The sequence below is a fragment of the Balaenoptera borealis genome (assembly GCF_965194805.1).
Source record: "Balaenoptera borealis genome assembly, chromosome: 2".
Taxonomy (NCBI): domain Eukaryota; kingdom Metazoa; phylum Chordata; class Mammalia; order Artiodactyla; family Balaenopteridae; genus Balaenoptera; species Balaenoptera borealis.
The window spans coordinates 164,864,007-164,878,857 of NC_138867.1; the positions used below are offsets into that span (position 1 = coordinate 164,864,007).

Below are 14,851 nucleotides of genomic sequence, written 5' to 3' on the forward strand. Positions count from 1 at the left end.
TGAACTCAATGAGGGGCAGATTCCTGCTCCCTTGAGAGGAGACATTTCCAGCCAGCAGAGCAGTTGGTGGCGAAACCTGTGCTCTGTCACTGGGACATTGCAAGGGGGCTACAGACACTTGCAGGAGGGTCCCCCCTAGGCAGGATCTGGCTCCTCCTTCCCCTTGAGTCTGGGGCTCAAGAGCAAAGGAGGTTGGAGATGTCAGGAGCCCTCCTATCTGGCCATCAACCTTTGGGTCTGAGATAAGCCCTTCCTGGCAGCCCTCCAACCTGGATTCTTAAGCAGAATTCAGGTGAGACGTCTACTCCCCTGTCTCCACAAGGTATCCCTGCTCTTTTTCCTGACATGGCCCTGAGTACCACTTGGAAGGGGACAGCTAACCTGAGACCTCAGTGACTAAAAGGAATCATCCATGTGAAGATCTGGGGACAGGAAAGCAAACAGGAAGGCCTGGAGGTGAGGATGAATCTGGATGCTGAAGAAACAGAAGGGAAGCCACCACGGCTAGGGCACAAGCAGAGTTGCAGAGTAGGTAGGGGGCAGGTCATGCTGGGCCTAGAGGCTGTGGTCATCACCACTGCTGCTTTCCACATATTTCAGTGGCTGCCTTCCAGGCATGTGGTAGGAATATACTTTCTTGTCCTCTTGGGTGGGCCCGTAGGGCCAGCTATGGCCATTGAATTGTGAGTGGAAGTGTCATGTCTGGGATGAGCCATTGATTGCTGGTGGGTGTACTTCCAGAGCTCCCGTTTCCTCTCCCCCACCTGAGAGTGGCTGCTTTGTACTCGAGTAACAAAGATCTGGAGCAGTAGACCCATGATGGATAAATGAGAAATAAATTTTTGTTTACTTAAGCCACAGAGACTTGGGGACTGCTACCACAACATAATCTAGTCTATCTTGACTGCTACACAAACCATCTTATTCTGGCTGAAGAGAGAGGGCCAGAGAAAGGACCAAAGCAACCAAACTGAACAGAGGAGAACCTTTTCTTTCCCGTACCCCAAACCTCATTCCCAAATTCTAATCCCAGAGCAAGAACTGCAGGGGAAAATGTACGGAGCATGGACATTGAAATCAAACCTTGCAGAGTCATCTCAACTAACCTTGCAATCATTGAATAAGGTGGACCCTGGGCATAAGGTACTTTCCTTCCCCAAGCCTCAGTTACCTCACTGATAAAATGGAGATAACAATGTTTATTTAACAGGATTTCCTGTGAGTATCAAACCAAATTATAAATGTAGGCAGACAGCAGAGTCCAGGACACACCATTATGATATCATCTTATACCCCAGCCCCATTCCCAGTCTTTCACCCTCAACTACTTCCCTCCAGTGCCCAAATCCCAGTTCCTAATCATCTCCCCCATATTGGAGGCCCCAAAGGCAGGTCCTGCTACTGTTTCACCTCTCTCACCCACCTCTTCCCTGGGAGGGGGGTGGGGCATAATGTCAGAGGGAGCAGCCTAGGTACACTGCTCCCCCCAACACACACATACACGCACGCATGCACGCACGCACACACACACACAAACACACACACACTCTCTTGTTGGGTAGATCAGGGCCCCTTGACACTGTCTATGCACAAGCAATCCCCAAAGCAGAGTTCAAAACCCAGAGCTGGTGGATATTTGTGGACATCTTCATCTGGGCTCACATGAAGTTAATTAAAAAAAAATTTTTTTTTTAGTTAAAATTTTTAAATCAGAAAATTTCATATACTGATACAATGGCTTCTATTGAAAACTTGGAAGATGTGGCCCTACTGGGCCCCACCTCACCCCCACCCCCAAGCTGGCACCTGGAGAAGAGCCAGTTGTGCCAGGAGATGGGACCCTGTGCCCAGTCCCCAGCGCTACCATTGCCTCCTTGGCACTGAAGCCCAGCATCTATAGATATGTATCTGGACATTGGCAGGTGTTTTTCACAGTAGAGGTAAGAGGAAAGCAAAACGTTTCTCACAACCCTTCTCTATCAAAAGTGGGAAACAAAAGACAGACCGAGAGAGGGCCTCGTGTTTCAAGAAATATAGGAGAGCTCATATCTCTTTGTGGAAGCGAAGATCCTTCTTATATCGCCCAGCATGCAGCATCAATTTATATTATCGACTGGCCCCTGTAGACATTTTAGTTTGCGACCGTGCCCTCACCCTTCTCATTTTTAGGCCGACCCAGAGTAGGAACCTTTCTTTTTCTAACCACTCTCCCCGTGCACATGGTGCGTGTTTGTCATTTCTTTTCTCCTTCAAGGCAACCCTCTGTTTATTTTAACCAGATTAGGGAATGGGGGGTGGGGAACAGGAGGCTCCTGCAGCGGTCGTTGCTGGAGGCTCCGGGAGACAACATGACTTGCCCAAGGTCACAGAGCTAGAAGGCGGAGGCTCCTAGACCTTACTCTAGATGTCTCTAGCTCCCAAAGCCCAGTTGGTTCCTTCATGCCCACGTCTCCGGCGCGGTGCGCACTCCGGGCGCAAACACCGCGCGCCCTGTCGGTTGCGCTGCGTCCTAGGATTGTTTTCCTTAGGTGAACGGTGCCGTGAGGTTAGAGAGACCTGGGGTCACTCTAAGGTCCACCAGGCTACGTGGCTGGGACTGCGGGTGGCGCCTAGTCTAGCCTACCCGCGTACCTCTGCTAGCGGGCCAGGGCCCGGGAGCTCTCCCGCAGTCTTCTATCCAAGCTACGGGCTGGGTGGCGTACCGCGGCACGCTGACAGCCTCGGAGCGCGGCCGGGAGGCGGGGACTGGGGTGGGCTGGGGGTAGAGAACTGCAGCGGAATCTACCCTGGGCACCCCTGCCCCGGGCCTCTGTCTGCAGCCTGGCGCCGGGCCGGGGTCGCCGCAGCCCTGAGCCGCTCCCGGGCCACCTGTGCGCAGGCTGGCGGGCCCGGGAGAGCCCGGATCCGGAGAACCGATCCGCTCCGGGTTTCAGACTCCTGGCTGGTCCCTGGAGATCGCGTGGGGCGGTGGGAGGCCTCCCCGCCCACCACCCCAGCCCCTCCCCGGGGGAGCCTCGGGCATCGCCTGGAGGGATCCCCGGAGCTGGAGGGTGGCCCGCTTGCGCGGCGCGGGGTGGCGGGGCCCCTCCTTCCTTCCCCCTCCCCGCCCTGCTGCCTCCCCGCTCCGGTGCTCCAGTCCGGATTTTGCGGCGCCCGCCGGCCGGCTCCCCGGCTGCGGGCTCCGCGCGGCGGCTGGCTCGGTGCGCGGCGCGGCTGGCGCTGCGCTCCGCCCCGGCTGCATTGCTGCGCTCCCGGTGCCCAGGGGAGCCACGCGCCGCGTGCGCCCCGCAGCCGGCCGCCCGGAGGCAGCGCAGACCGCTGGCATGGGCCCCGGGGCTGCCCGGGGCTGGGGCTCTGGGCTGAGGCGCTGAAAGGCGCCCTCTCGTCCGCGGGGCCCCGCGCCCAGCCCGCCCACCCGCCTGCCCGCCCGCGGCCATGGCCGTCCGGTCCGGCCTGTGGCCAGCGTTCCTGGGCATAGTCCTCGCCGCCTGGCTCCGCGGCTCGGGTGAGTCACGCGCGCGCTCTGGGGAGGCTTGCGGGGGACCGTGCGCGCGAACGCTAGCTGCTCTGGGGGTCCCTGACCCGCGCTGCCTGACCGGGTCGGGAGCCCCCGGGGGCCAAACTTTGCGAGGCGGGACGCGGGGGCCGCCTCTTGCTGCTGCGCAGCTTCCCCGCGCGCTTGCCCGGAAGCCTGGGTTCTGCCAAGTACAGGAGCAGCTGTCAGCGCGTGGGGCTGGCGAGTGTAGACGCCCCACGCCTGCAGGCGGGGGAAGTTTGCTGGTTGCCCGGCCCCAGAGCAGGGTCGGGGGTTTAGATCAACGCCCCGGGGAGTCTGACTTTGCCGGTTAGCAGATTAGAGGGTTTTGACCACATCCCAAGTGCCCAGGAAATTGAGGAATGGGGTTAAGATACCTCTTCCCGGCAGCATCTGCCCCAAACAGCTACTCAATTCCCAGCTTGGCACCTGGCCTCTGCCCACGTCCGGAACACAGTGTCCTCCTCTGTCCTCGCCACACACGCTCGCACACGCACACACCCAGGCGTGGAGGCGCATACACTAGCCCCCCAGCCCCTGTAGCCGGCACAATCAGAGCGCCAGGGCCCCTGGCCCGCGCTGTGGCTCTTGGCCTTCCTGGTGTGTGGGGGCCAGAGGTGTATGCTGTGGATCTACTACCGCGTCCTCCCCTCCCTTTCTCTGAACAACACTCTCCCTCCCTTCGTGTCCCTTTGGCCACACTCTCCTGCCCCATAACTCAGCCTTCAGCCCACCTCCTGGGGGTGGGGGGGGAGTCCCCCTGCATCCTTTGTTTGCTCTCCCTGAGCTTCCATCTAGGCTGAGTTTTTGAGGGCCTCCTGGTCTGTGCCCGACCCCCATGCACTTAGCAGAGCTGAGTGTCTATGTGTATGGCGGGGGGCAGGGGAGGGTGTCATTCGTGTGATCAAGGGGGCATGGAGTTTGCCCTAGCAATTCTTGATTCTTGCTGCCCTGAGACCCTGGGGGGTGCCGCTGAGCCTGGCCAGGCCATTGTTAATCCCAGGTGTGTCAGAAGGGAGCATTGGGTTTCCTGAGATGGGAAGCCAGACTGACTGGAGATGAATGAGTGAAAGCTCAGAAACCAGCCTGATGATTGAGGCTGATGGCTGTTTCCTTAAAGGGTTTCTGCATAGTGCATCCTGCATCCACCACTGCCTGGCCACCCTCTGCATCCTGCCCCTCTCAGTCCTCCCTCCACCTCATCCCATCCACTCTCTCTCCCTTTCCATCACCCCATCATCCCCCCACCAAATCCTCACTTTACCAAACCCCTCTGCCCCATGACCTCCCTTCCTCATCCGGACTGAGCTGGGAGGCTGCACTGCCACTGGGTGCGTCTTCATATTGCACACACGTGTGTGTTAGGAGTGTGTGCATCGCTTAGGGGTACGGGTTGCACCACTGACCGTGGTGAGCTGGGGGTGTTCGAGCTCCACACACAAGGGAGGTGTTGCTAGATACCCAGTAGAGGCCAGGACATGTTTACTGAGTCAGATGCATGCGAGAGGGCTGTGTGGTCATATCTGCATGTTGCCCACGTGAGCACGTGTGAGGGCCATGGGTTGCCATGTGTGCACTGGCGATGACGGGGGTTGGCAGTGTGTGCAGCCTTGGTATGCGTGTGGCCAGATGAGCGTGTGTGACGGTAGGCCTACCGCACGTGTGTGACGGTTGTGAGCAGTGGCACAGGTGAGGGTGTGTAGATGAGACGGTGATGGGTACTGGTGAGTCAGGGTGCCACAGCCCCGGGGGTGCTGCGTGGATTCCTTGGGAGGCTGTAGAGTGGGGGAACCGCATCCCTGGGTCTCAAGGCACCTTTTGGGGCCTCGTGCAAGGTTGCCCAGGGAGCTGGCCAGTGGGCACCCGTGCCACGGGGCTGCCCTGGAGCAGAGCCTGCCTCTGGGCATCAACTCTCAGGCCCATGTGAGGGGCTGCTGAAGGGCATGGGGCCCTTCTTGTCATCTGGGGCCCCTTACTGCTGGCCCCCACAGGCTCCGGGCACATGTGCCCAGCAGGCTGGCCCTGTGCTGACCCCAGCTCCTCCCACACCGCCCATTTAGCTCCTTGGCAACAGCAACCAGTGAAATGTGTCTGTGAGTGGCTGAGGGAGGGACGGCTGGCCAGGCGGCAGGGGGCGCCGGGGGCCAGCACTTCTGAAGCCTCCTGCTCTCCAGGCCAAGTGCCCACCCTCTGTCTCCTGATATCACACAAAAGCCTGTCCCTTCAGCACACTTACCTGCGTGGGCCCTCTCTGTGCCCGCGCACACAGGGACCCACGTGTCTCACAGACTTTTCCCATTCATAACCAGTCACACAGCTGGCACCTGCCTCCCCGCCCCTGTGAGCTGCACACACCTGTGTTTCCCTGTCTCAGATCTCTGCGCTCCTGAGGGGGCGGGGCCCACAGGGAGCTGGATCTCCTGGAAGGTGGGGCTGAGGGGCATCACTGAGTCGTGGCATTGCCCATCCTGACCCCAACAGTCTGTGCCGGTGGCCGCTTCCTCAGGCCCCTCCCCCACCTTCAGGGCTGATTCTGGACCCCTCTTTCCACCCCCCACCCCCAGGCTGGAGCAGTTGGTTGCTGGGAGGGTGTCTTAATTCTTCAAGGCTAAGAGATACACTGCTCTCACTCACCTTGCCTTGGGATGGGGGTCTGCTCTTTGGGGTCCCTCCCAGGCACCCCAGAAGAGGGCTGGCCCTCTGACTGGCCCGCCAGCCTCTCCTTGCCTGTGCTGGGAGGGGCTTCCCTTAGGAGCCTGGGATTGGCATTGATCCAGGTACCGGACCCCCCCCAGCCAAGAGGCACTGCCTGGCCTGGTTCCTGGTTCCTGAGCAGCCAACTTTGGCCTCAGCCAGGGGCCAGGACCCCCTGTCTTATACCCCTTCCTCCTGCCTCGTGCTGCTCTGGGCCCCAGAGCTGCAGACTCAAGCCATGAAGTCTCAGAGGCAGAAGCTGCCCTCAGCCAGGGCTGGAGGACTTTTCCAGGTAAAGGCCCCAATGCTGGGCTTGGCTGCCACCAGAGACACGTGTATACACACACACACACACACACACACACACAGGCGTGCACACGTGCTCACTGTCTCATGAACGTACCCAGACCTGCTCATTCCAGGCCAACCCTCTCTTGCAGTCTCCTCCTCCCAGGGGCCCTGCCGTCCCCCCTCCCCCTTTTCCCCCAGCCTGGGGCTGGAAACCTTAGAGTCTCTCTTGGCTCTAATCTTCTCCTTCACGCTTCATGTCTAATCTGTCACCAAGTCCTCCAGCTCAGCCCTACTTGTGACTGTGCTCATGTCCCTCTCCTCCTTTGTCCCCTCCTCCCCCAGCCCTTTCTTCCTCACCTTTCTCACCTGGACCAGTGCAGTGGCCACCCGCCACTCATCCCCCTCCTGTGCCTCCTCCACTTAGACTAATGCCCCTGGTACCCAGGCTAGAACCCACTAGAAAGCCTTCTGTGGCGCCCCAGTGCCAGCAGGTAAAGTCTGAACCCTGAGCCCAGAAGCCCTTAGGGAAACACCTGCATCACCACACATCGCTGGGCTGATGTGTTGGCAGGTTGGGCGTCCTCCCTGGCTCTGACTGCCAGTGGGCTGGGCATCCACACCCCCAGACAAGCTCTTGTTTCCACACACTGTACTTCCCTTGCCTTGCAGAACCTGGTGCCCCCCAGCCAGCCAGCCACGCTCCCCATCCTATACCCCAACATCCTCAGCTCTGTCCAGATCCAGGCTAAGCCCCCCTGCTGCCTCCAGTCCCCACTGTTCTGCTTATCTCAGCACCCAGCTTCAATCCAGCCCCCTCCAAGAGGCCTCCCCAGCTCCTCCTAAGACCCATGCAGGGGCCACGGCACACTGATGAGCTCTGAGTGGGCTACAGGACAGAGGTACTGATTCTTCAGCCCTGGGGAGGCACGTGGGGCCTGGGGCAGCTGCCAGAGGCATCTGGCCCAAGCCACCTCCTCATTCACGCCAGTGCTTCCCACAAATATTGCCACTGTCTATGGCACTGCGACCCGGTTCTCAGCCCCCAGCGTGCTCCGAGTCACATTCAGTCAAGTGCTTATTTTTTCTCTTTATTTCCTCTGCTTGAGTTCGGGTTCTCTGGCTAGGCAGGGAGGGCTGCTGCGGCTGGGGAGGGGGAGAGAAGTTTGCTCTGTCCCCTCCGCAGCCCTCCTCATCCCTCCTCATCCTTGTGCCTGTACACAGACTGCCCTGCTCCAGGGAGGCTGGAGATGGCTCCTGTCCAGGGCGGGGACCAGCTAGCTGATGCCCCACACACAGATCGCAAACCAGCTCACGGGAGCCTGTGTGTCTGTGAGTCCCTCACACAGTTTTGCCCATGTATGTGGAATAGGAACCTCCCTGCCCACCCCCAGCCCTCCCAGGCATAGATGTTCCCAGGTGGGTGTCTTCTCGTGCAAATAATGTCATTCTGGCCCCCAGACCTGCAGACTGAAGCCCCTGGAAGGTAGGGCTGAGGGGCACCCAGCTGTGGCATTACCCATCCTGACCCTGACAGTCTGTCTGTGTGGCCCTTCCTCGGGCCCCACCCCCATCCTCAGGGCTGGAGTTGACACCAAGACCGGCGGCTCTGTGGGCACCTACGCAGGGCTCCTAGCTCCTGAGTCTCAGCCCCAGCGGAGCCCAGCCCCTGGGCCCCGGCCATCCTCACCACCCAGATGGACGCCCAGCTCCCTGCAGTCAATTCTGCTGGCTCAGCCCTCCGTTCCTCTTGTCTGCTCCCATGAGAGTGGCATTGAAGTGTCGTCCTGCCTTCTGGGGAACCTTGGCCCCCTCCTCCTGTCAGGTCTAGTAGAAAGGGCAGGGCTTACGAGGCAGACAGGCCCAGTTTCAGTCTAAGCCACCTGACCTAGGATGAGTAACTTTTACTCCCCAGCCTGTTTCCACCTTTGTAGAATGGGGTCACGTCTGCTTCCTGAGGTTATAGTTACGAGTTGATGGGCAACATAGAGCACCCAGGGTGGACCCCGACATGGAGCAGGCACGCGTTTGCCTCCTTCCTCCATTTTCCCTGGCTCTTGAAGGGACATGAGTTAGGACAGGGTGGGGTCTTAAGATGCATCAGGCCTCAAGCTCATATGTAGGAGAGAAGATGGTCTCTGTATAAGCTGCTTCACCTCTTGTTGCTCCAGCCCCGGGCAGGAGCCCTCAGGAGGAATCATTGCTTCTAGTTGGAAGAAGCCCCCTACTCACCCCCCATCTGTACACACATCACCCCCTGCAGGGCCTGATTCAGACACCGGTTGCTGCAGTGTGCAAAGAGCTTTGTTTGGGGGTTCTGTGAACATGATGATTTGGGCTCAGCTTGTCCTGGAACTGTGTGCTGATGATCAGCTCTCACACAGAACATGGCAGCAAAGCAGGGGTAGGGGCCCTGGGTGGAATCAATTCTGGTTCGGGCTCTGCTGTTTGATTGCTGTGTGATCTTGGACAAATCACTTAACCTCTCTGGGCTGTTTTCCTCTTTGTATACTAAAGGGTTGGGCTTGATGACTACTGGGGGCTGTGCCCAGAGAGGCTGCCTTGTGAGCCTGGGGTGGACTGTGCGCTCAGCAGCAGGTTCCTCCAGGAACTGTTCACACCTGCCCAGCACCTGCCAAAGCCACCAACCACACTGGCAGCAGCTGCCTGTGTTGCCTTGGAGCTATGTGGCTGTTGCAGCAGGGCCGAAGGTGACTGTGAGACAGAGGTGGGAGTTGTGAGTCCCAGTGCCCAGGCAAGGAAGCAGGGTCATGCTTTAGCTGGTGAACTCCCTCAGTGGCAAAAACAGGCCTTCTCAGGACCCCCAGAAGGTCAGAGTGCCAGTGCCTAAGGCCCACCCTCTTCCCAGGGACTGATGTCAGATGCCGCAGGCAGTCTTTGGTCCCCTGTGAGCCAGAACCCCAGGCACGTGGAGGTGGTAGGATGGTTGAGTTGGCAGGCTCTGGGGTCAGGGTTTGGACCAGGGCTCCGACTAGGGTGAGGCAAGGGAGGGGCCTAGGGCGCAAACTTTAAGTCGTGCTAGTACAGGGTCAGCCCCTGAGAGTGAGTGCCTCCTTACATTTTGTACCCTTGGCACCCCCTGCCTCACCCTCGTCCTGGCTGTGGATCCAGCTCCTCCCTGTACTTCTTTATTTCCTTGTCTCTAAAATAGTCATAAGAGGACCTAACTCACAGTGTTGATGTGTGGATTAGGCAGACTGATGGCATGTCAATCTTGGCACACAGTAGGCACTCAATAAATGTTAGCAATTGCTGGTGAGGGATATGGCAGAGGGCACTGTTCCATCCTCTCCTATGGGGAGTGGGGGAGTCCTTGGTGCCCTCTTTGTGGGAGAGGGTGCAGCTAGGGGTCCAGGCAAAAGGGCAGAGGCCTGAGGGGAAGTCTCCATTTGGGGATGGGGGACAGGCCTTGTGTCTTTTCTCTGCCCGCTTTGACACCCAGGGGCAGGGCATATAGAAGTCCCCTGCCCCTCCTGCTCTCCAGGTGTGGTTGTTGGCTGTGCCATCCCAGCCCTGTTTGAGATGGAGACAGGGAGATTCATAGCCATCAGGAGAGGCCTAAGTGGCAGCTGCTCCCCAGAGTAGGCCACAAAGGGCAAATTTTAGGTCCCGCTTAGATGGGGGAGGGGACCCTGAACTCCCCACCTATGAGTGGGCCATGGTGAGAGCACCAAGGGCCAGTGCCCTGATGGGTGAGTCCCCCAGATTCAGGCCCCTCCCCACGCCTGGGTGTCAGAGCTGTGTCCCTCTAGAAGGCTCAGGGTCACCTTGAGCTCAAGGCAAATACATGGCTGAGGTTTGGGGAGGGGGAGTCAGTCTAGATTGATCCTTGGAGAGGGAGCTCTGGTCCCTGTATCCCACCTCTGCAGTATACCTCCCCAGCCAGGGTGGCAGGTGGGACTCCCCGTGCCCCACCCCAGCATGTCCAGCTCAGAGCCTGCAGAGAGGTACACCCCGATTTAGACCCTACCCCCTCCTTACTGGAGCAGAGACCAGATGGAGTTGAGGGGTTTCTGCCTTTTCCCGTATCTGCATCTTTCCAGCCCTTCTCGCCCCACCCCCCAACAAAAAAAGAAAAAAAAAAAAAGGATGCCAGGCACTGGCAGGTAGGAGTGATTCCTTATGGTCCCGGCGTGACAGGCGTGACCGGAGCCTTCCCCTCTCCCCAAAACATCCCCCACCACGTTGTCCGGGTAGCTTGACGGGTGGGGGTCGCGGGCTAGAGGCAAGCCTCCTGCGGGCGAGCTGCACAGCACGTGAGCAGCCGTGGGGCGGCAGGTGCCCGAGCCCATGGGAGCCCGAGCCCAGGGGATTAGCAATTAGCCGCTGCGCCCGCCCGCCGGGGCTCTGGGGAGGGGCGCGCCTCGGGGCCGTCCAAGGAGAAGGGGCGCAGCGCGTCCTGGCCCGCGGCCCCGCCCCCGCCCGGCGCCGGGTAATGAGCGCGCAGTAAACTCGGCGGCCGCGCGGAAGAGGGGCAGGATCCCTCCGCCCGCCAGCCCGCCCGCGGCCGCCCGCTGGATTAGCGGCTCTTTGTTCGGGGCCTGTTAACAAGTTGCTGGCTGAGTGCTCGGCTGCCGCGGGGGGAGCAGGCGTCCAGCCTCCGGGCACGGCGGCTCGGCGGCCTCCGCTGCTCTTCGGTTCCCGCGCCCGCCCGGCTGCAGCCCCCACTGGCGCCGCCTTTCCTCAGACCCCGGAGACGTGGCTGGGCGGTGGGCCCCTCTGGCGGTCTGGTGTGTGTAGCGGTTCCAACTCCCAGGCTGAGCTCGCGGCGGAAAGGAGGAGATTTCTGGGGCACCTTCTGTAGGCTTCCAGTGCGCCGCTGTGGTCCGTCCCATTTTACAGAAATGGGAGGGCATGGCTTCCCGAGGTCCCGCATGGGCATTGTGAGCAAGCCTGGGGTTCCAACCCAGGTCTTTGACATCCAAACTCATTCTCCTCTACTAAGAGGATTGAAGTCTGCGGCGGGGAAAGGAGGAGGCTTTGGTGGCTGAAACTGTCGTACCTTATATTCTTAATTACCTTGGTGATGGTAGGAACCGTGGCCGGTGCTGGGCGCTACCTGCATCATCTGATCAGAACCTCAGGACAACCCAGGAGGTAGGTGAGGTTAGTCCCATTTATTAGATGAGGACACTGAGGCTCAGAGAAGTGGCAGAGCTGGGACCTTGTTACTGCTCAGCCTCACCTCCCCCACCCATACCAGCGGGGAGCAGAACCAAGCCCCATGTGTCCATTTACTGTCATGACCTTGTCTGGTGTCCCATGGACTTGAAAGCCCACTGGAGAGAGTCAGGGGACCTTGCTCCTCGGCCTGATCTTGGGCTAATCCCCTCATCTCCCAGAGCCCATTTCCCCCCTGTATCCTGCCTCTTCACACCACCCCGCCACCAGGGTGCAGGTACTTTCTAATCCTGGGCTGGGATGTCCAGGCCACAGGATTTTGATTATAAAACCCCCGGGGGTCTGCTTTCCAACTTTTCCAGGGCCACACATCTTCAGGTGGCTCGGGCTGTTCAGAGCAACTTTCTTATGGGAGGTGGAATCCTTCCCAGTAAGCTCCCCCAGATAGTTCTTGACTTTTCCTTCTGGGGCCACACAAGGGTAGCTTTTCTCTTTTCAGTTATTTAAGACAGGGCCCTATCTGCCCTTTGCCAGGCCAGGCACCTCCCATCCACTCAGGTGTTCCTCATGTAGCAGGTTCCAAGCCCCCTTCTCTATCCCCAACATCTTTGTTAGCTGCCTCTGGATGTCAGTCCCAGGAGGGCATCCCACTGTGACACAGTGCCCTGGTGTGGACTAGCATAGCATACTAAGTGTGTCTGTTGCAAATATTGGAAAACCCAACCCAAACTGGCTTAAGCAAAAAAAAAAAAAAAAAAAGGAGATTTATTGCCATGCGTAACTGAAAGGCCAGGGGTAGCTCTGGCTTCAGGCATGGTTGGATCCAGGGAGAACAGTGTGACCAGGATACATCCCTCATCTCTGCTCTGGCAGGGGATGGGGGTGTTGGTGCCACTTTCCAACAGCCTTTCCCCTCACAATACCAAGGTGGTTGCCAGAGTTACCAGGGCTACATCCTTGCAGGCCCAATCCAGGGGGAAAGAGAGAATCTCTCTTCCCTTAGCCATCCAACAAATGTCCTGGTCTTTCCTCATTGGTCCAATTCAAGTGCTGTCTGAGCCAGTCCCCGCAGCCAGGGGTTATGGTTGTACAGGTTAGCTGGGCCCAAGCCACCTATGTCACTGTCCTGTTACCCAGGCTGTTTGCCACCACTTACAGCTTTCTTGTTCATGGAGAAGGGATGAGCACATGATCCTCAGATTTAACCAGTATGTCATCAGTACATTTTACCCAAGTATTTAATAAAAATGCTGACTAGCACCAAGGACACAGCCTGAGGCTGAAAGGTAAAGACCCACGTCTGGATCAACATTAGCCAATTGATCGGCTGTGTTAGAAAACAATGCTGGCCAGACTTCCTTGGTGGTGCAGTGGTTAAGAATCCGCCTGCCGGGGCTTCCCTGGTGGCGCAGTGGTTAAGAATCCGCCTGCCAATGCAGGGGACACGGGTTCGAGCCCTGGTCCCGGAAAATCCCACGTGCCGTGGAGCAGCTGGGCCCGTGAGCCACAGTTACTGAGCCTGCGCGTCTGGAGCCTGTGCTCCGCAACAAGAGAGGCCACGATAATGAGAGGCCCGCGCACTGCGATGAAGAGTGGCCCCCACTTGCCACAACTGGAGAAAGCCCTCGCACAGGAACTAAGACCCAACACAGCCATAAATAAATAAATAAATAAATAAAATTAAAAAAAAAAAAAAAAAAAAGAATCCGCCTGCCAGTACAGGGGACACAGTTTCGAGCCCTGGTCCGGGAAGATCCCACATGCTGTGGAGCAACTAAGCCCATGCGCCACAACTACTGAGCCTGCGCTCTAGAGCCCACGAGCCACAATACTGAGCCCGAGGAGTGCCACAACTACTGAAGCCCGCGCGCCTAGAGCCGAGCTCCTCAACAAGAGAAGCCACCGCAATGAGAAGCCCGTGCACCACAACGAAGAGCAGCCCCCGCTCGCCGCAACCAGAGAAAGCCCATGTGCAGCAGTGAAGACCCAATGCAGCCAAAAATAAAAGAAAACAGTGCTGGCCATTCAGAAGGTTTTGCCTTCCCTTAAATGTGCTGTCACCTGGTTCATACATCTCCATTTGCTGATCTTGAGATATTAAATCCAGACACACCGTTTCCAGTCCGTTTCCAGTCCGGCCCTGACCTATCAGAACAGTAACCTTATGATAAGGGAAGCTGGTCTGGTGTGACAGGTCCTTGGGGGTCCTAGCATGTCTCTCGGTGTCCCTGCTCCCCTTGGTCATCTGCAGCTGACTGAGAAGCAATACCAGAATCGTTCCTGGGGTCTGCATCGGGTTCACCAGGTTCTGTTTTTTCCAGTGGACATTTGTTGGGTTTTGTATCTGTCCAGCTTCCATTCCCAGTCCCATCAGAACTCCCTGACCTCTCCCCTGGTATAGCCTTAGTCAGTATTCGACAGGCCCCTTCATCTTGGCAGCAGGGCCCAAGTGTGACAGGTTAGTAATTTCCCTATCCTGGTTCCTTTCCTGCTTCCGAGCTTGCTTTTTAAGCCTCTTTTCCCTTCTCTCAGCAACCCAATTTCTCGCCAGTACTTCCCCCTTTTTGCTTAAATTTGTGAGAATCATTTTCTGTTGCTTGCACTCAAAGAACTTAACTGATGCATTCGCCAAATACAACTTTCTTCCTTTTTTGAAAATTAGGCCACAGCTCACACATCTCCTGCCCCAAGACTGCTCCCCCTCCTTTCTCAGAGGTCAGCAGCAGGGTTCAGCAGGTCCCTGTGCCAGGACCTGAGGTGTAATTTATTAAGACCAAGAGACCTGAACTCATTCGCAACAAACACTCGGCCTGTCCTGATCTCGCCTGGCCTTCAGTGCTTTCTTACTAGTGTTTGTCCTGCCTCTCCACTTCAGTATTCTCAGGTGTAACATGGTGGGGTGGGGAGGCCAGCTTTCCAGTACCTGCCCCCCCCAACCAGTCAGAAGGCCCACCCTTTCCTGGTCCTCCTCCTCCAAGCCCCTCCTGCCCCATGTTACTTTGGCATTTCCCACAAGCTTCAGCTGGACCTGAGCTTACCATTCCCTGCATGGTTCTCCAGTCCATGCCTCTCATCGGTGGCTTTGTCCTTGGTTTGGGGCCATCTTTCCATGTTGGGCATGTCTGGTTAGAATATGAGCCTACCTAGATGTCTTGCAGCTGCCCTGACAATTTTTGAGAGTCCTTTTTCCTC

The 14,851-nt window shown here is 57.9% G+C and overlaps 1 protein-coding gene across 2 annotated transcripts in view; it reads left to right on the forward strand.

Annotated features, from left to right (window-relative positions):
- The first annotated feature begins 3,246 nt into the window (after window positions 1-3,246).
- Window positions 3,247-14,851, forward strand: part of UNC5A (unc-5 netrin receptor A) — a 68,395-nt gene continuing 56,790 nt past the window's right edge. For both annotated transcript variants that reach the window (XM_082380515.1, XM_082380513.1), the window contains exon 1: window positions 3,247-3,505. In XM_082380515.1, coding sequence (XP_082236641.1) covers window positions 3,436-3,505 — 70 coding nt within the window. In that variant the 5' untranslated portion in view covers window positions 3,247-3,435. The remainder of the gene's footprint in view (window positions 3,506-14,851) is intronic.